Genomic DNA, 22,079 nt, shown 5'->3' with positions numbered 1-22,079 from the left:
TAATTTATTATATATGCCTGAGTGGGTTTTTTTGTTTGTGTGTTTTTTAAAAAAAAAGCTAAAGTGGATAAAGAGAAATGCTTTTAACTGATGGTATATGGAGGGGATTATAATCAATGTAATGAAACAACTTATATGAATTGTTGAATGTGAAACTGATGATGTGCTCTGTAAACTTTCACTCAATCCACAATAAAAACCTTAAAAAAAAAAGATTCTATACTTAGAAAATCCCAAAGACTCAACATGAGAATTACTGGAATTCATTGATAGATTTGGCAAAGTGGCAGGGTACAATATCAACATACAGAAATCATTTGGATTCCTTTACAGTAATACACAGAGCTCTGAAGATGAAACCAAGAAAACGATACCATTTATATTATAGTAGCCGCCCAAAAGATGAACAATTTGGGAATAAATAAACACCCATACAAAGAAAATTACAAAATGCTACTACAAGAAACCAAAAGAGACCTGCAGAAATGGAGGAATATACCTCCCCTTTTGTGGATAGGAAGATTTAACATTGAGAAGTTAAATCTACCTACCCAAAGCAAGGAGTCCTAGTGTGGTGCTTTAGGATAATGCACTGTACCGCATGTTCAGTGCCACTCCTCAGAAACCCTTTACAGGGCCGGTATAAGTCTGAGTCGACTCAATGGCACTTAAACAAACAACAGCAACCTAAAGCAATCTATAGATAGAGATGGAAAAATGAATCAATAACTTCATATGGAAGGAAAGAGACCCCGAATAAGCAAAGCATTATTAAAAAATAAGAAGGCAATAGGAGGTCTCTCACTTCTTGATCTCAAAACATGTAGTAGTCAAAACAACCTAGTACTGTACAAAATGAACACAGATTAATGGAACAGAATTGAGAATCCAGAAGTAAATCTATTCACCTACAGTCAATTGATCTTCAAACAAAAAGCCAGAATGCATTGAATGGGAGAAGAGATAGTATCTTAAAGCAAACGGTGCGAGCAAAACTGGAAATCCATTTAAAGAAAAATGAAACAGGACCCATATCTCACACCATATAAAAAGATTACTTAATATACTATTTCATTTTATGAAAATGAAAATCAATGAGTATTAAAGACCCACATGTAAAACCTAGAACTTAGAAAGACCATCAATAAAAAACTACAGACAAACTTAGGGTCTCTGATACATGGCATAAATACACATAAAGCATAACTCAAAGCACACAAACAGAAGACAAAGTAGATGTCTGCAACCTAATAAAAATTAGTCACTTATTTGTATCAAAGGGTTTCACCAAGAGAAGAAAAAGAAAACTTACAGACTGGGAAAAAACGTTTGACAATCAAACAAAAGACTACCCTCTAAAATTTAAAGAATACTTCAATGCCTCAACAAGAAGACAAATAATCCAATTACAAAATAGACAAAGGACATGAACAGACACCTCACCAAATGAAACATGAAGGCAGCCACCAAACATGAAGAAATGCATGTGTGATAATTAGCCATTAAAGAGATGCAAATCAAAAGAACAATGAGATATCATCACACTTCAGCATTAACAGCAAAGTTCAAAAATCAGAAAACAACAAATGCTAGCAAGAGTGTACAGAGCCTGGGACCCTCTTACACAGCAGGTGGGACTGTAAAATGGTACAATCATTATGGAAAATGGTATGACACTTTCTCAGCAAGTTGGAAACAGAAATACCGTATGAATCAGCATTCTCTCTACTTGGTATATATATCCTCAAGAAATAAGAATTGTGACACAAGTATGTATATATATATATACATACTCTTCATTACAGTACTATTCACAAAAGTAAAAAGATGGAGATAGCCTAATTACCCATCAACAAAAGAACAGGTAAACATAATTGTAGCACATATACACAATGGAATACTATGCAGCAATGAAGAATAACAACGAATCTGCCAAACAGCTCACAACATGGATGAATCTGGAGACATTATGTTGAATGAAATTAGTCAATCACAAAAGGACATATATATAAAAGATAGATGACTGCTGCAAAAAATTAAGAAAAGGTTTTCTTGATAAAGGAAACATTCTATGATTGTTATGGGGAAGGGGTTAAGAAGGGCAAATTATTCACAGGATAGAGGACAGACATATGGTAACATGGGTGATGGACCGACCAGGCAATATACAAAACAGAGGCTGACAGAGGAAAGATAAAAGTAGTGGGAGACACAGGTAGGAATGAAAGACTTAAAATGAAAAAAGGTAAATGTATGAAAGGCATTGCAATTCTTGTAACAAAGTAAAGTATATGATTTATTGAATGTAAAACTGATCATCTGCTCTGTAAATTTTACGCAATTCACAATAAAAAGTTAAAAAAAAAAAAACGCTTTGTTTCTATCATTTATACTGGATGTAGTGGCTGGGTGTCACTGAGTTGTTTCCCACTGATAGACCCTGTATAGAGTTTCCAAGGCAGCAAATCTTTAAAGGAGCAGAAAACCTCATTTTTCTCCCATGAAGGGACTAATAGATTTGAACTACTGACCTTGCAAAGTATCAAGTCAGCTTTAAATCCACTACACTACCAGGACTCCTTGTCACTTTGTAATATTCCTTTAAAAGTGCCCGGATGATGCAAATGTTTAAGTTGGCTGCTGACAGAATGGCAGTTCAAATCTACCCAGTGGCTCCATGGAGAAACACCTGGTAATGCTTGTTTGTGCCACTAAGGGACTCCTAAGGATAAAATTAGTAGCTGCTAAACAATCGTTGGAGAAGGATGTCATGCTGGGTAGGGTGGAGGGTCAGAGAAAAAGAGGAAGACCCCCAACAAGATGTATCAGCCAGGTGGCATCATTGATGGACTCAAGTGTGACAGTGGTAGTGAGGTTGGCCCAGGATCGGACATTGTTTCGTTCTGCTGTGCATGGAGTCGCTATGAGTCGGTTCCGACTCGATGGCACCTGACAACAATAATATACTTAAGGAGCTCTGGTGGTTGTGAATCGGGCTTCTATTAACATCAGGGTCAGCAGTTCAAAACTACCAACTGTTCTGCAGACGAAAGATGAGACTTTCTGCTCCCGTAAAAATTTACAGCCTCAGAAACCCTGTACAGGGTCCTTGCTATGAATAGGAATCGATTCCACGGTATATAACAACAACAACAATTATATACTTAGCTTTCCTGATTAATCTATGAGGTGGGAACTACAATTTGCCAGAATTTTGAGATGAGAAAATGTTCCTTCAATAAACCTGACTTTAAAACTAATCACATGACAAGATGAAAAAGTATGTTGCAGGCTCCTAGAGTTTCAGAAGCTTAAAAGTGTGAATGTAGGTCTGGTTACTGAGCAGCAGCAAAGAAATTAAAACGTGGAAAGATATACAGTCACTTGCAGACATCTTTCTTACTCTCCTGTCACTGCTCCTACATAAGAAGGGGAATAAAAAAGCAACTGTTGTTGTTGTTGTTGTTATGTGCCGTGGAGTCGGTTCCGACTCATAGCGACCCTGTACAGGGTTTCCGAGAGCACTAAAAAAGGTATTCTCCTATCACAAAGTGTTACATGCGAACTTCTCAGGCTAGTCACCTCACAATTCAACAAATAAAACAAACACGTGGTTACACCTCAAAAGAACATTCAGTGAAATACTACATACCTTTGGAATCAGCATTTGGGAACAGCCTGTTCCATGGCACCTTATTTTTGTGTGGAAGAGAAAGTAAATAGTTTCTAGCTTTTAAATTTATTATACAATTCAGGTCTTCTTGTGATGGGGATCCAAGAATACCTGTTAGATAAAATAATTAGCTGTTAGGTATTAAGCCAAGATAAACCTACTATACACCATTAGCAGTGACAGAATGAATCTGTGTAAGTAATGTCTTCTCACCACCTTCAAATGCTCACCACCTTCTTTAACTATTTAAATTGAGGAGTGTTCAACATTCATGCCTATCCTAGGTAAACAGTCATTAGAACGCCAGGTAAGCTGTGGGTAAGGCATACTCAACAACTCAACCCCAGAGGGCTGGGGAACCTTACCTAGAATGTGGTTCAGCTGGTCGAGATAGTGCTTTCCGGGGAAGATGGGCCTGTTGGAGAGCATCTCTGCGAGAATGCAGCCAACAGACCAGATATCAATGGATTTGGTGTAGCCCTGCAGGGAGGGAAGACCATGAATGACACAGGTGATATATGACCCAGTGAGGCTTCACTACATGATGGTCATAAAAGTTGATAAAAAACTTTAGCTTCTCCTCTGACTTTATAATTCAGAAATACACAAAGATCCCAACCAAAAGCCAAGATAATTTGATTTTACTTCTTCCTTCAAAGTTGATTATTTTATCACTTAAGTAGAATTTCTAATTCATATATATCATTCCTTTTTTCATCATTTGAGAGGAAGAACTAGAATCTTTATACATAGAAGCTAGAGAATAAAAATAAACATAGCCGGATAAAAACAACATAGCAGCACAACTAGGGAATTTGTGGCCCACTTACTCATTTTGAAAATCTGGAAGTCAACTAAAAAAATGAGCCACTTCTGTTCTTCTAGAGTATCTCTCTCTGTTTAAGGAATCATTTTTTAAAGTCAGGTCAAAAAGCTTTAATTGCTAAAAACAAACTGTATGCTGACTTCATTGTATTTTACCAATCCCTATTTTTAACACTCTTATCTTCTTTTTCTACTCATTTTTCAAATGTAATTTTCTATTTTAAAGTAATTCTATTAAAAGGCAGGGGGTAATGATCTGTCTAAATCATGTTAAGTGCCTTTGAGTCAGTTCTGACTCACAGCAACATCATATAGGATTTCAAAGGAGCACCTGGTGGGTTTGAAAAACACTGACTTTTCAGTTAGCAGTCCAGTGCTTATCCTACAGTGTCACACACCCAGACTCTTGCCTAAATCATACAACGGTGCAAAAAAGATGTTTCTCAACAGAATGTAAGTTAAAGTTTATAGTGAATGCTAGGTGTAGTGGTAAATGGAAGAAACAACGTGGAGAGTAGCTGAAGAAATTGTGTCATCAAGGTAATATATTAAAGTTTAGGGAAATATAACGACATCTTTCTGTGAAATAAAATAAGCTAATTATCATCAGTGATACTATATACAAGTGATGATAAATAGGGTTGAATTTAAAATAATTCCATAGAAAATTCATAAAATCTGAAATAATTTTTTTGCTTTGGGTGACAGTTAAGTAAATGGGATATTTCACAACTTGTAACAAAAGAAACCATTCTAAGGAACTCAGTTATTCTCCAAAGGGTGGTCTAGAGACCCCACTATATCCTTAAGGGAATCTTCATTATACAAGATGTTATCTACCTTCTTCACTCAACTTAAGTGTTGAGGGGATTTTCCCAGAGGCTACATGATGTGTGATAATATTATAAATGAGGTGTGACATTTGGAAGATCTGCATTGCTCAGTGATGTAAATGACTGGTGCCTGGTGGATTTTAGTAAAACAGGGCACAAAAGGTTCACTGATGTGGTTTCAGAAGTTCACATAACAATTAGCCTTGAAGAAATGACATCATCTCTTTGGTGTAGTATCAAGGGAGAAGAGCAGAAGTAGCCGAGTAAGACAACTAAAGTGTTCCTTTCTTTCCCAACTTCCTATCTGTGAAGACAGATGTTCATTACCTTCAATGGAAACAGAATATCCTGACAGACTGAATACAGAAGCAACTATGAGAATCCAGATGATTCTATTAAGTCAGACTGGCAAAAATGTCCCTTTTCTCAACCATGTATTTATGTATGAAAAAGGGGAAGAAATGAAAAGTATCTAATTAAAAAAATAATGGGTTTACTATTATTTTGTTAAGAGACTAAAAGGATCTTGAGGCCAGGTTTCAGAACTGCTTCCTTATACTTTTCTGCAAGTTGGAAACCCTATCATAGTAACAGATTACAACAAATGCATATGTAAGCAGTGCATCATTTTGCCACAACTAGGACCATATTTTACTACGAAACTAAAAATTTTAAATGGTGATAAGGGACAACACATTAAAAAGTTTAGTGGTCACAAGTCTCTTACAGTGGTTTTAAAAACCAAGGTGAGATAAAAAGGAAGAGCAGCTTCTAGTGTTTCTATGCCTCTTATTTCAATACAAAAGGAAGAGAAGGATGCCAGCCAATAAATATAAAAGGTACAACACAGTTAGAAAAAGCACCATTTTGTAATCCTCAGCATAATGACAGACACAGGCAAGGGTCATGGGGGGAGGGGGTAAACTACTGGGGGAAGGACTGTAAGAAAGCAGTTATTCACATCTATGGTCTCTAGGATCTGTGGCATTCTTGCTGGAACCTCATCAAAGGAAGAGGTCTAAAGAATTCAGAATGTGAACCATTCTGCGAAACAGCAAGCCACACTCTGCAGAATTCTGATGACATGGAGAAGAAGGTAGGCTGGGAGGGTGGCTCTAGGCTGGAGGGGACAAAGGGGACCCGATGGATGAGTGCAATGTATGCATCCCGATTAGACAGTGGGCTGAAAAAACATGAAACAGCTACAAAGAATGTTTTTGTGGAGAACTGGGAACATTTGAGAAATATCTTGCTAATATCACTAAGTTAGTATTGATTCTTTCTGGTATACAATCAATATGTGGCTAAGAACACCTCTTCTGTTCCCTCTTTTTAAGAGACGTCTGCCCAAAGAGTCTAGGATGAAAAAGTATTAGCTTTTGTTGGTAAAGTGTTATATGGTTTTGACAAAAAGAAAGAGATGCTCTCATGTATCTTAATTAATATTACAGTATGAGTGAATGTAAGTAAGTTAAAAAATTATGTTCATGATCTAGGAAGTATGTCAGGCCTACTTCACATCCCACTTTTGACATGTTATTCACATACTAACTACTTGCCAGAGAAAATGAAATACTAAAAATACTGAATCTCTGTCTTCATTGTAATTCTCAATGTTTGCCATATGGCTTATAAACCTAACATGATTGTCATACTTCACTTTTTTTTTTCTTTTATGAACGCTCCCTGCCCATTTCTCATAACCAAAACATAGAGCTTATTATAGCACAGTTTGTGTGCGATCTGAAGGCACTCTCTAAAGAGGGAATGGTAGTAGCAGGACTACTATGTCATATCCAAAATCTATACAGTACACTGAGCAGCTTCTGTCTTTCTATGCCTCTATTTTAATACAAACTATACTGGAATCTTGCTGAAGAGACTTTAGTCTCAAATAAAGCTGACGTGGTGACCTTAACTGAGCAGACCCAGTCCACGGTCACACTACTGGATAACCTTTAACACAAACCAAGTTTGCACCTAGGTGTGGCAGCAACACCAACTATGTGAAGTGCCATCAGTAGGACCTCAAGGATACCTGGCCAGGGAGATGAGGGGACTGGTGCAGTCAGATACCATTTGCTGTAACAATGATGAGATGCATACTCTCCAGCTCTATAAATGTCAGCACTACTGCAGTGGTGGAGGAGAGAGTGAAAACCAGTAGGTAGAATTTCACTGACAAGCAAGGAGATTCCCAGACAGCACTTTGTTGACTTAGTCCTGCCAGATGGGTCAAGCCCTGGCAGAAGTGGAAACAGAGGCTGGGCTGGGAGAGATGCTTACTGCAACACACATCTAATACGCTTCCTTGTTCTCTTTACGCGCAAACTTGGTCCTTACCTTGGAATTCAACATGATTTCTGGAGCCCTGTACCAACGTGTGGCTACATACTCTGTTAGGAAGCCCGTGTGATCATGGTCTGGGTCTGCAACACGGGCCAGGCCAAAGTCACAGATCTAAGAGAAAGAAAAAAGTGGAACACGTTTCCAAAACATAATCAAAAGGGCAATGACAACGGCAGTGAGAATAACAGGAAGTAGTTGTTACCATCACTCGACAGATGGCAGATGCTGCACGGGAACTTGGCAAACTCAGTCATCATGATTTCATCCTCACAACAGCTTGACAGGTGGCCAAGACAACCCAACGACTAGAGGAAATATTTGGAGAGGCCCCTCGCCATCTTCCATGATCTGTCAGCCCACAGTGAGGCCACCAGTTACCACCCAGGAGGGCCTCCTGCTGCTGCTCCCACATCAGTTCTCCCACAAACACCTCCTTTCTGTTTCTCAGACCTCACTTCCTTTCAGAGTCAAATCCATTCCCAAAGCTTAAAATTTGTTAGTTTATTCCCCATATACTGAAGACACACTTAAAAACATCTCCAGTTTCTTTTTTTTTTTTTAATGTTTTATTGTGAATTATATGATAGTTTACATGTTTACATGAGAGAACTTTAGTTTTACATTCATTCCATCGTGTATCATTTCATTGCCATGGTTCCAATCTCCTTCATGCATCATCAACCGACCAAAGGGTATATCCTAGAAACCCGCCCCCTCCTCTCCCCACTGACCCCCCAGTCTTCGGCCCACAGGCCCTCTCCCTCTCTGGATCCAAAGTCGCCAGCCGCTTCATCACTCCACGTCATGGTCTCTGTCTCCATCTCAGGGATCTGTGGTTCTCTGGGTAGGGTCCCACTCTCGGCTCTTCTCCGTTGATGGTCCTAGAAACCTCCGCTCCTAGACTGGAGAAATAATCGCTCCCTTCCTTGCTATAAAACGTCTACCTTTGCACTTCCGACCCTCATAATCAGTCCTGATAACCATTATTCACTACAGTATCATGAGTTACCCATCTGTATTTCATTTTATCAGCGCTGCCTAGACAGACTGGATAGTACTCACTGGAGATTCTGCCTTCCTCCATGCCCCCTAGCTCTAGGTTCCCTCTTGAAAGCCAGTCACTTCTTGCCTTTGTAGTCCCCCCCTTCCCCATTTGGGTATCCAATGTCCAAGTTGCCAATCTCTGCCCACTCTTGTGTGTGGAGGGGGTGGGAATGTTTCTTCCTGTAAGGATTTGTTCCTTCTTTTGAGTCACTGCATCCGTAGGTATAGGTCAAGTTCATCAGACTGTATCAGCTCATTCTTTTTTTTTTTTCCTCTTCTTTCTTCTCCTGGTTGAGCTCTGATCATCTAGTCATCCGGTCCAGGTCACGTGGGTACTATCTGCAAGTGTGGGTGTTCTTGTACCCCTGTCCTCTCTTCCCTTCAGCCGGTAGCTCCACTTTCCACTTGAGTCCTCTGTGGCCACACCACTAACTCTGGGCCCAAGAGTCCCCAGGTCTCCTCTCACTGCTTGCCAAGCATCCCCAACTGGGTCCACAGAAGCCCACTGAACATTGTAAGGCTTAGCTTGCCGCTTCACTGCTGCTTTTACCCTACTTCCCCCTATCGGTGATACGTGTGGTCACCATTCAGAGTTTGTATTTCCGTGGAGTCTTAGTCTTGGAAGGGGGTTTGCCTTGAGAGGACCCGACCACTTGCCTTGATGTTTCCTAGGGAAGCGATTTGCTTGTTCTTGTAGTAACAGTTCCTCTGCCTCTATTGTTTTGTATTTTTCCTGTAGGTCTTTCTTTCAAGAAGTATCTTTTGTTCTTCTAGCTGCTCCAGGCTGGTCTGCTTGTCCTTTCAAGTGGAGATTTCTCATCTCAGGAGATCTGGATGTGGTTCAGGTTTCTACCTATAGTTTTATGTATTGCAAAGGCTCCGCAAGAAGCCTTATTCCAATCAGTTATAGGCAGAAGATGAACTTACAAGCCTTCTAGTGTGATGTTTCTGACTATTCCTTTCTCTCTCCCTGCAGTGTCTACTCTGTATTATAGTGCAAGGAAAACCAAGATTCAAAAAACAGCCAAGCATCTTAACACGATTCCTCCCCCACATTCCAACCATGACTCAATCCCTGTATTTCAGAGCTCTGCTGTTCCAAGGCTGTGCATATATCGTCCTTTATCTCTGTCCCATTTGGCCCACTCAAACATGCCCAATTGTTCTCCCATCTGCCCCGTTTCTCTACTTCCCTCTCCCTCCCTGTATACTGCCTCCCTCCCCAGCACCCAAGCTCTCTTGCGTCCAATCCCCACTCTGCGCTCCACCCTCCCCCATCTCCAGTCTCTCTTGACACAAAAAAAAATGCCTACTGGTAGCCGTAGTGGCTATAAGTCAGACTGCTAACCTCAAGGTCAGGAGAAAGATGAGGCTTTGAAAGGTTTGCAGCCTCAGAAAGTATACAAGGTTGCTATGAGTCGGAACTGACTCCATGGCACACCATCATCACCAGTCTCCATCTGGCCACCCAATACTCTGCTGCTGCCATATACCAAGATTTCTGATAGACTCCAATGTATAGAAGATAAACTATATGTATTTTGTCCCATACAATTATAGAATATTATGACTCATACAATTGCAGAATGTTGTAATGGGTTGATCCCCAAGGAAATACCTCTAGAAAGAGAAAAATCATAGTAAGGCAGGGTAGAAGATAGTCTGTTTTTGTGGTGCTGTAGGATAAACACTAGACTGCTAACCACAAGGTCAGTGGTTAAAACCCACCAGTGGCTCCTTGGAAACATTATACAGGGTTGCTATGAGTTGGAACCAACTCAATGGCACTTACAACACTTTAACAACACTGCACTAAAATTCAGCTAGAAAAATGATAAGGATCTGAACATGGGACACAAAACTTCATACCCTGATTGGTTCATTGTTGTGCTGTTTTTGTTCTTCCTTTTATTGTGAATTGAGTGAAGGTTTACAGACAAGATCATCATTTTACATTAAACAAATAATATACTTTCATCTTAATGATTGCAACACCACCTCTGTGGAACAAGTCATCCACTTCCTCTGGGTGGTTCCTGTTTCCCTTCCATTCACTTTTCTATCCCTTCACACCACTATCCTTATGTACACAATGCCCCCTTGATTTTGAATGATGACCATTGCATCATTCCTAGTGTACCAATGTTGTATCATTTCCCCTATATGCCTATCTACTGCTTGGCTGAGAGAGGCTGTGTTCCTTTCCAGACCTGAACGATGGTTGAAGGCCAGAGTCTCAGGTTCCTTCAGTCTCTTTCTGACCTGTGGAGTAAGTTTAGCAAATAGCAAGGCACAGACTAGTATAGACCAAACCTCCTGGTAAAATCAAATGTTGCCACTGAATAGATTCTGACTCATGGCAAACCCACATATTACAGAAAACTAATCCCATAGGTTTTCTTGGTTGTAATCTCTATGGAAGCAGATTGGTAGGCTTTTCTTTTGTAGCACTACTGGGTAGGTTTAACTGCCAGTATTTAGGTTAATAGCTGAGGGCACACCATTTGAGCCACCCAGGGACTCCTGGTCAGTCCACTGAAAATATGCTAGCAGAACTCCAAAGAGAGCCTAGAAGCCTTGTTTCTGTGGCCCTGTGAAATAAATACAAACTCTACAGGGGAAGGTACCAGAAAAATCCTAGGCCTCAGTGCAAACATGTTTATGGCAATCAAAAAGTCAGCTTAGTGCTATCCATCTCCTGTCCATAGCAGTCACATTTAAAGGTCTCAGACACTGTGAATAACTGATATTGAAGGGTTCAACAGTAGGAAACACTCTAGCAACACAAAAGAAGCTGGGGGGAAAAAAGAAATGACAATTGCCTGATTGAAAATTCAAAAGGAGCTAATTAGCATGGGGCCCATGAGACAACCATCATTGTCAATATAACAGACTGACAAAACTTGGGTGGAAAGTCTCTTCCTTCCATTGGTGCTTTTTTACCCCTCATTCATGCACACTGAACTGCCACAATCCTGTCAAGCCTTTTGGACGGGTTCACTATGACAAACCAGCAGCACATTGTACCAGTCTCTGGAATGAGACTCTCTCCTGAAAATATACCCATGTGAATCATGCACACCACATACACACATTTCTTAATGTGAGTCAGCTGCACTCTAAATATCTAAACCACCACCCATATGCCAGTGCGTTGTACTATAGTGGTGTGACTGTTGCTGTGATGCTAGGTAGGACCTATATGCCACCAGTATTTCAAATACGAGTAAGGTAACCCTAATAGTTATCAACTGAGCTTGCAAACTATGACAGACTAGGAAGAAAGTCCTGGCAATCTACTTTCTAAAATTAGCCAACAGAAACCTATGGGTTGCAATAAAACACTGTCCAACTTTACTTGCTTTGGACAAGTCATCAGTAGGGATCAACTGCTGAAGAGGACATCACATCTGGTGAAGTAGGGGCCACTAATGGTGACCCTTGGTGAGATGGAATAGCACAATAGCTGGTCAATAATGGATTTAAATATACCAGTGATTATGAGGATGACACAGGACCAGGCAATGTTTTATTCTGTTGTACACAAGGCCATGAGTCTGAGTCAACTCCACAGCAACTATCTAAATACTTAAAATACCCTGTTCTATTTCTGACTCCATGTGTTAAAACTGAATTTTAAAAACAACGCCTGGATTATACAGATAGCTAACAACAGATAGATATCAGTGTGGATGAGAATTTTGATAGCTTAAATAACTCTAGAGAAAGTAGTTTGTTTTATTCTTAAAAGATGAAACATTTTCAAGCAGAAATGAGTTAACTTTTCCCAGATACATAAAATACTTTAAATATTCACAGAGAAAACCACACTAAAAACAAACAACTGCAATCTACAATAACAGGGTAGAGATGATAAAAAACCAAAAGGAAAAACAAAAGCATTAAGACACGCGAAAATATTTATCATTCTTTTTCCCTTCGCCACAAGAAAATGCCAAAGCAGCAGCACAGTCATCCCTAAACCCAGCTCCAATCTGCTGTATTCCTGGCTTATTGTTGCACAGATCCATGGGATAAGACTAAGACTCTTATTCTGACAGGCCAGATCCCTTGTGGAAAGTTTACGTTATCAGAAAGCTCCAAAGAGGTGAGGTGATAGAGTCCAACTCACTTCTATTTGCTTTAGGAAGACATCCACCTCACAGAATGTTGGCCAGTATATTCCAAACAATAAGGTGACCACTCAATGATACAACCCACTGCAGAATAGCCTTTTAGATAGTTCTAGAAGGTTCTCCATAATTCTCTTTCTATCAGTCTCTCCAGCCTGTTGTCCACAGTTCCCTATCACACACTCAATGCTGCTTTTTTATAATCATCTCTTACGTCTTACTTTCACTTCTTTTGCTCCTCCTACCTACATCATCCTCTGGCCAATAGCGCCAAGTGTCTACTGAAAGTGTGCCTGTTCTAAGAGGACAAACAGTCACCACTTTCTGATGATGCTTCTCATAGTCTAGACAGAATGAAGTCATCTCTTCCTTTGCAACCACACAATACTCTTTTCAGCATCTAAGTTACAGCATGTTTTATTGCAAACATCTATAGTCCCATCAGATCTCTGACCTATCAGCTTTCAGATTTCAGAAGTAGATACCCATCTCACTTGCATCTCACAGGGATTCTCAGAGGAATGTCTGCTGAACTGAAATCCAAGAAATTTACTGCTTCCATGAGAAATCCTGGTGGTGCAGTGGACTAAACACTGGGCTGCTACAAGGTCGGCAGCTCAAATTAATCAGCTACTCCACAGGAAAAAGATGAGGCTATCTGCTTCCATGAAGATTTAAAGTCTTGAAAATCCTAGGGAGCAGTTCTATTCTATCCTACAGGGTTGCTATGTGTTGGAATCAACCTGATGTCAGTGGGTTGATTTTCTATATCCAGATACTTTAAAATAGCTTTATTGAAATTCACCTACTAAAGTGTACAATTTGGTGGACTTCAGCATTATACCAGCAGTTTAAACTCACTGGTCACTCCTTGGAAACCCTATATAGGGTCGCTAGTAGTACTGCTGTGGGTTAATGCACTAAACTGTAATATTGGTCTGAACTGCAAGGTAAGTGGTTCAAGCTCACCAACCGCTCTAGGAAATTCTATGTAGGGTCACTATGGGTTCAAACTGACTTGACGGCACTTAACAACGAGTCAGAAACGACTCGATGGCAATGGAAAACAATGGCATCAGTTATGGATGTAGGAGCAGAGTACCAAAATAAATAATTGTTGCACATATATGGATAAGTATAGGCAAACTGGAATATGGGTAAGTACAGATGTGTACATAGGTAAATACAGAAATATCTTTGTTGTTGTCATTGTTATGCGCCATTGAGTCAGTCCCAACCCATAGCAACCCTGTATAGGGTTTCCAAGGAACAGCTGATAAGCTTGAACTGCCAACCCTGCGGTTCAAATCAACTTTGCAATCCAGCATGTTAACCCACAGCACCACACCAGAAGTCCAGAAATATCTATAGGTATGTGTAAATACAAATACATGGGTGCAGAACACACAAATACACACACTCCTCAGATATAAATCAGCATCTTCCAAAACTGGTTTTCTGGGTTTGAAGGTTTAGAATCACAGTCTCATGGGACAACTCAATAGTCATGACATAGTTCACAAAAATCATGTTCTGAATCCTAGTGAGGTGAGTAGAATCTGGGGTCTTAAATCAACATATGACATCTTGATCTGCCATCTACTGTTGGCTTTACCCAAGCATAGAAAGGACAAAAGTATCAAAAATCATCCTAGTTGTTGGAAACTTGGGAAAGAACTTAATTAGCAACATGGTCATAAATAAATCCAGAATAAATAATAAACCCTAGAATATTAGAGATTTGCTGAGAATTTATTTATGTATTTAGCTAAGAAATGAATACTGACCTTTAATCAAACTTGGTGGTAGTATTGTTGCTAAGTGTTATCAAGTTGGTTCCGACTTACAACGACCTTGTATAGAGTTTTCCAGGAGTGGCTGGTGGGTTTGAACCACCAACCTTACAATTAGCAGACCACTGTTTATCATACAGTGCTGCACCAGAACAAATTACAGACATATAATTCTGGTTGAAATAAAAGTTTTGCAATAACAATAAGCTTCTGAACAGCCATGTAAAGCACAACTATGGATCTCAATTTTCTAGGAGCAAAAACAATACAAAAGCAACCAAAAGCTCAGAGAAGCCCTCAACTACCCTGAGACCAGTTGGTTACTGACCATTCTGACTGGGTCTACAAGAGAATGGGAGGAAAACAAATTCTTATTTTAAAAAAAAAAACCCAGACAAACTGAAACAGTAGAGAATGTGAATTCCCTGAGACGATCACCCTGAGACACACTATTAAAGCTAGAACCGAGTCTATCTTGAGACTACCTTTTAGTAAAATTAACAGAGAGGCACACAAAACAAAGGATTTTACCCATAAGTGCCCTTGAAAAAAAGTATCAGTATGAGATAAACAGGACAACAATTTCTTAAAAAAACAAAGATGAGAAGATAAGGGGCAGGGAAACTGGAGTACTGGAAATAGAACAACCAGAACACAAATATGATAACAGTGTTAAATGTTAACTAATATTACTGAAAATTTTGAGTTGAGATTGTCAAATGAGAATCTAACTTTCTGACATAAGAAAACTTTATTGTCACTTAGAAAAAAGGGCAAAAAAACAAACCAAAACAAAACAAAAAACCTGGCACAACTGAATAAAAGGAAAGGAGCTCTTTGTGAATTAGCATTTCTTTGAAAATTATTCAAAATACAATAAAAAAGAAAGCACAGCAACAACTTTGTTAAGCACAACATAGTATTTACTGATTTTCAAGCTTCTCACAAACAGCCTTACTTGCTCAAGACTATATTAGCAATTGAAATCTTCTAATGTTGAACCATCCTTGCATCTCTGGTATGAATCCCATTTGGTCATGATGTATTATTTTTTGGATGTGTTGCTGAATTCTGTTGAAAATTTTTGCTTATGTGTCCATTAGGGATATTGGTCTATAATGTTCTTTCCTAGTGATGTCCTTCCCTGGTTTGGTATGAGGGTTGTGCTTGTTTCATAAAATGTATTAGGAAGTTTTCCATTGTCTTCTATATTCTGGAATAATTTGAGCAGAACTGGTGACAGTTCTTCCTGAAAGACTGGTAAAATTCACCAGTGAAGCCATCTGGACCCGAGCATTTTATTGGTTGGGAGTTTTTTGATAACCTAGTTCATTTTTTTCCTTTGTTAAAGGTCTGCTCATGTTTTCTACTTCACTCTGTAAGTGTAGGTAGGTTGTGCTGTTCTAAAACTGTGTCTATCTCCTCCATTTTCAAATCTGTTGGAGTACAACTCTATAATGTTGTTACTCTCATTTTTATTTCTATTGGTTCTGTTGTGACATCACCCATGTGGTTTCTTAATGCATGTTATTTGTGTCTTTTCCCTCCTTTTTTTTTTTAAAACTAGGTTTGCCAATGGTTTGTCAATTTTATTCTTTCAAAGAACCAGCTTCTTGTCCTATTGATTCTTTACACAGTTTCTGTTTTCTATCTCATTTATTTCTGCTCTAATCTTTACTATTTCCTTTCTTCTGCTGACTGTTTAGGTTGACTTTGTGGGATTATTTCTAGTAGTTGATGTTGTGTTAATGTGTTGATTTTAGTTCTTTCTTCTTTTTGGATGTATGCATTTATTGCAATAAAACTGTCCTCAAGCACTGGCTTTTACCATGTCCCAAAGATTTTGGTATATTGTATTTTCATTTGTTTCTAGAAGTTTATGAATTTACATTTTATTCTTTTACTACCCAGTAGCTTTTAGCAGGGTGTTACTCAGTTTACATGTATATGACTTTATTTCCTTGGTCTTCCTATTGTTGATTTCTAATTTTATGGCACTGTGGTATGAGAAGATGCTTTGTAGTATATTGATGTTTATAAACTTATGGGGGCTTGTTTTGTGGCCTAACACATGGTCTATTCTGGAGAATGTTCCAGGTGCACTGGAAAAGAATGTGCATTGTGCTCTTGTTGGGTTGAATGCTCTGTACACATCTGAGGTCCAGTTGGCTGATTATCTTCGTTGAGTTTATTTCTGGTTGTTCTATCCTTTGTTGTTGTTGAGTGCCATGGAGTCGGTTCCGACTCATACCGACCCTGTACAGGGTTTCCGAGGCTGTAAATCTTTACAGGAGCAGGAAGCCTCATCTTTCTCCCACGGAACAGTTGGTAGTTTCGAACTGCTAACCTTGCGGTTCACAGTCCAATTCGTAACCACTACGCAACCAGAGCTCCTTTTTAGAAAGTGGTATATAAAAATCTCACACTATTATTATAGACTTGTGTATTTCTTACTTCAAATTTATTAGTGTTTGCTTTATGTATGTTGGAACTCTTTCATTGGGGGCATAGATATTATGGTTATGTCATCTTGTTCAATTAACCCTTTAATCATGAGATAATGTCCGTATTTATCTATGATGTTTGTTTTTGTTTTAATATTATTTTATCAGAGATTAGTATTGCCACTCCTGCTTAATTGTTTTTTATTGCAATTAGCTTGGCATATTTTTTTTCTATCCATTGACTTTTAGTCTGTTTTTGTCTTTGAGTATAAAGTGTGTTTCTTGCAGACAGCTTATTGAAGGATCTTGCTTTCTTATCCATTCTGGCACTCTACGTCTCTTCACTGGTGAATTTAATCCATTAACAGTCAGTGTAATTATCGATTGTTGTTGCTCTTAAGTGCCATCGAGTTTGTACTGATTCATAGCTATCCTATGCACAACAGAATAAAACACTGTCCAGTCCTGGGCCAATCTCACAATTGTTGCCACGCTTGAGCCCACTGATGCTGCCATTTTGCCAATCCATCTCACTGGGGGCCTTCCTCTTTTTCTCTGACCCTCCACCTTACCAAACATGATATCCTTCTCCAGTGACTGCTCACTCCTGACAGTATGTCTCCAGTATGAGAGATGAAGTTTAGCCATCCTGGCCTCCCAGGAGCACTCTGGCTGCATTTTTTCCAAAACAGATCCGTTGGTTCTATGGGCAGCCAATGGCACTTTCAATATACTCCTCCAACACCGGAACTCAAAAGCATCAATTCTTTTAAGGTCTTCCTTATTCACGGTCCAGCTTTCACTTGCATATGAGGTTATTGAAAATACGATGGCTTGGGGCAGGCGCACCTTAGCCCTCAAACTGACATCTTTGCTTTTCAACACTTTGAAAAGGTCTTGTGCAGCAGATTTGCCTATTGCAATACGTTGTCTGATTTCTTGACAGCTGCTTCCATGAGTGTTGATGGTGAATCCAACAGTGAAGTCCTTGGAAAATTCAATCTTTTCTCTGTTGATAAGAATGTTGTTGATTGGTCCAATGGTGAGAATTTTTGTTTTCTTTACATTGAGATGCAATCCATACTGAAGGCTGTGTTCTTTGATCTTCATCAGTAACTATTTAAGTCCTCTTCACTTTCAGCAAGCAAGGTTGTATCAACTGCATATCACAGGTTGTTAATGAGTATTCCTCCAATCCTGATGCCACGGTTTTCTTCATAGAACCCAGCTTTTCGGATTATTTGCTCAGCATACAGGCTGAATAAGTATAGTGCAAGAGTACAACCCTGTTGCACACCTTTCTTCATTTTAAATCAGTGTTCCATGTTCTGTTCAAACAACTATCTCTTGATCCATGTACAGATTCCTCATGAGCACAAATAAATGTTTAGTAAGACTCATACTTCACAATGTTGTCTATAACTTGTCATGATCCACACAATCGAAAGCCTTTGAATAGTCAATAAAGCACAGATAAACATCTTTCTGGTATTCTTTGCTTTCAGCCAAGGTCCATCGGAGATCAGCAATGGTATCTCTCATTCCACTGCCTATTCTGAATCTGGCTTGAACCTCTGGAAGTTCTGTCAATGTATGCTTGCATCCGTTTCTGTATTACCTTTAGTAAAACTTTACTCACATGGGATATCAAAGATATTGTCTGATGATTTCCACATTCTGTTGGGTCAACTCTCTGTGTGATGGACACAAATATGGATCTCTTCCAATCAGTTGGCCAGATAGCTGACTTACAAGTTTCTTGGCATAGATGAGTGCCTCCAGTGCCACTTCACTTTCTTGAAAGATTTCAATTTGTATTTAATCAATTCCCAGTGTCTTGCTGTTTGCCAGTGCCTTCAATGCACTTTGTACTACTTCTTTCAGTATCACTGGCTCTTGATTATATGCTACCTCATGAAATGGTTAACATCAACCATTTCCTTTTGGTACAGTATTCCTTTTATTTTAACCTTGAATTTTTTATTATTTTAAAAAGTCTTGACTTAAAATTTCTAAAGCTGTAAATCTTAAAGGAGCTTAGAACGTTTGTAGAAAAATTCCATTATCTTTTCATTACATTCCTGCACTGATATTTTGAAGCCCACTCATATATTTTGAAAGGTCTGATACAGAAAAAAAGTAACATACACAGTGGATGGATTTGACATTGTGAGTACTAAAGGAGCTGTAGGCCAGGTGTTTCTATTAAGTCAGGTGTTCTGCAGGACTGCCAGCAGTCTACGGTGTCTCAGGCAGCTTTCTTCTGCTTCTTCCTAAGGTTGCAAGCAGCTTAAATGGGAAGCTGAATGTGATGACTGGTCCTAATTTTTGTTATTTAACCATTTTTCTTGATCTTCCACTCTGGTTCCATATATTCCAGCTTGTTCAATGGATTTATAATAAACTTCCAAGATGAAGGAAAATCTCCTGTTTATTGTCTTAAATCTTGTCTCATGTTCATTTTATTAAGCAAAAAATAAGTTCCAAAAATGCCCACAAGTTCAAGCTGCTAAAATACCTTTAAAGATCTTCTTTGCCAGTGGTTCCACAGTACGGGCCATTCTGGCTCTAGCACTTGGAGATAGATTCTGCCCTTCCATCTTGGTTTTCTTTTTTAATTTTTAATGTTTTATTGTGAATTATGTGATAGTTTACATGGGAGAACATTAGTTTTACATTCACCCTATCGTATATCGTTTCATTGCTATGGTTACAATCCCCTCCATGCATCATCAAACAACCACAGGGTATACACTACTAGGTTGCCCCCCAGTTGTCAGCACACAGCCCCTCTACCTCTCTGTGTCTAAATTCCCCAACTGCTCCATCTCTCCATGTCATCGTCTCTGCCTCCATCTCAGGCATCACTGCTTCTCTGGGTAGGGTCCCGCGCTCTGCTCTTCTCCGTTGATGGTCCCAGGGACCTCAGCTCCTAGGCTGAAAAGTTAATCACTCCCCTCCTTGCTACAAAATGTCTACCTTTACATTTCCAACCCTCACAAGCAGTCCTGATAACAATTATTCACAATTGTATCACAAAAGACCCATCCGCATTTCATTTCATCAGTCCCGCCTAGACAGACTGGATACTACTCAGTGGAGATTCTACGTTCCTCCACACCCTCTGGATCTAGCTTCTCTCTTGAAAGCCTGTAAGCCAGTCACTTCTTGCCTTTGTGGCTCCCAATTTTAGGTAGCCAATGATCAAGTTGCCCATCCCTGTCTACTTTAGGTATGGAGGGGGTGGGAATGATCCTTGTTTTAAGGATTTGTTCCCTCTTTTGAGCTACTGCATCCATGGGTGTAGGTCAAAGTTCATAAAATTGTATCAGATTACTCTTTTTTTCCTCTTCTTTTTTCTTCTGGTTGAGCTCTGATCAGTCATTGAAGCCAGGTCAAGTGGATATTATCTGTACGTGTGGGTGTTCTTGTGAATATGCCTTCTCTTATCAGCTGGACACTTAACTCTCCACTCTAGTCCTCTGTGGCTATGTCACTGACTCTGGGCCCAAGAGTCCCCAGGTCTTGCCACACTGCTGGTCAACCAGGTCTCCACCCAGGTTTATAGGAGTCTATTTAACATTGTAGGGCTTAGCTTGCAGCTTCATTGCTGTTTTTCCCTCACTTCCTCTTATTGGTGACAACCGTTCCCCTCTCCGTTCTTGTATATTGCCCCCTTCCCCAGCACCCAAACTATCCTGTGTCTAATCCCTGCCCCTCCCTCCCCTCACCCCATCCCCAACAATCCCAGGAATCAGCAAAGAGTTCCCCCACCCCCTTTAGTATGGGTTCTTTTTCTTAGTCTTTTACAGTAGTGGTCCTATGCAGTATTTCTCTTTTTGCGACTGACTAATTTCACTCAACATAATGTCCTCAAGGTTCATCCATTAACCGGTGGCTTGCAGCTTCCTTGTTATTTTTTAGGGTAGCATGGTATTCCATTGTGTGTATGTACCAGTTTGCTTATCCATTCTTCAGTTGATGGGCACTTTGGCTGTCTCCATTTTTTTGCTATTGTAAACAGTGCTGCTATGAACACTGGTGTGCATATATCTTCTTGTGTTGTCCTTCCATCTTCTTTGGATCCTTTCTATATCGGTCAATAATTTTCCCAGAGAATCTTTCAATGTTGAAAGTCGAGGCTTGAATTTTTTATTCAGTTCCCCTAGCATGGGAAATGATGAGCGGGTTCTTTCCTTTTGGTTTTCTGACTCCTGATCTTTGCACATTTCATTGTAATATTTAACTGTGTCTTCTAGAGCTGACCTGTGAAAATTTCTGTTCAGTTCTTGTACCCTCCTCATTTTTTCCATTTTCTTTAGCATCTCTATGCTGAAGAGCAAGTTTCCGTGTCTCTTCTGACATCCATTTTCATCTTTTCCTTCTTGTGTTAATGACTTTTTGTTTTCTTCATGTCTGATGTTCTTGATGTCATCCCACAACTCCTCTGGTTTTGGGTCTTTATAGTGTTTAATGCATCAAATATGTTCTTCAGATGATCTCTACATTCAGGTGGGATATATTCAAGGTCAATAATCTTGGCTCTCACGGATTTGTTTTTTCTTCAGCTTCAGTTTGAAATTGCATATAAGCAATTGATTCCCTGACCTTGTTTGGGCTGATGATATGGAGTTTCTCCATCATTTCTTTCCACAGATGTAGTCAATTTGATTTCTGTGTATTCCATCTGGTGAGGTCCACGTGTATAATCATCTCTTATGCTGTCTACAGAAGGTATTTGAAATGAAGAAATCATTGATTTTGCAGAATTCTATGATGCGATCTCTAGCATCATTTCTATCAATAAGGCCATATTTTCCAACTACTGACCTTTCCTCTTTGTTCCCTACCTTTGCATTCCAATCACCAGTAATGATCTTGATTGCATGTTTGATCAACTTCAGATTGAAGAAGTTGGTAGAATTCTTCTGTTTCATCCTCACTGGCTTTAGTGATTGTGTGTAAATTTTAATAATAGTGGTATT

At 39.4% G+C, this 22,079-nt stretch overlaps 1 protein-coding gene across 3 annotated transcripts in view; it reads right to left on the bottom strand.

Annotated features, from left to right (window-relative positions):
* The window catches only part of MAPK1 (mitogen-activated protein kinase 1), a 171,702-nt gene that overhangs the window by 14,119 nt on the left and 135,504 nt on the right, over positions 1-22,079 (bottom strand). For 2 of the 3 annotated variants that reach the window (XM_006877634.1, XM_006877635.1), the window contains 3 exons: positions 7,675-7,791; positions 4,039-4,153; positions 3,653-3,784 (listed from right to left, as the gene is read on the bottom strand). In XM_006877634.1, the coding sequence (XP_006877696.1) occupies positions 3,653-3,784; positions 4,039-4,153; positions 7,675-7,791 (364 nt within the window). The remainder of the gene's footprint in view (positions 1-3,652; positions 3,785-4,038; positions 4,154-7,674; positions 7,792-22,079) is intronic. The other variant, XM_006877636.1, reaches the window with a different exon arrangement.

The sequence above is a fragment of the Chrysochloris asiatica genome, unplaced genomic scaffold (assembly GCF_000296735.1).
Source record: "Chrysochloris asiatica unplaced genomic scaffold, ChrAsi1.0 scaffold00545, whole genome shotgun sequence".
NCBI lineage: Eukaryota > Metazoa > Chordata > Mammalia > Afrosoricida > Chrysochloridae > Chrysochloris > Chrysochloris asiatica.
Note: the sequence above shows the minus strand (reverse complement) of the source record. Positions and strands in the feature narration are given on the sequence as shown.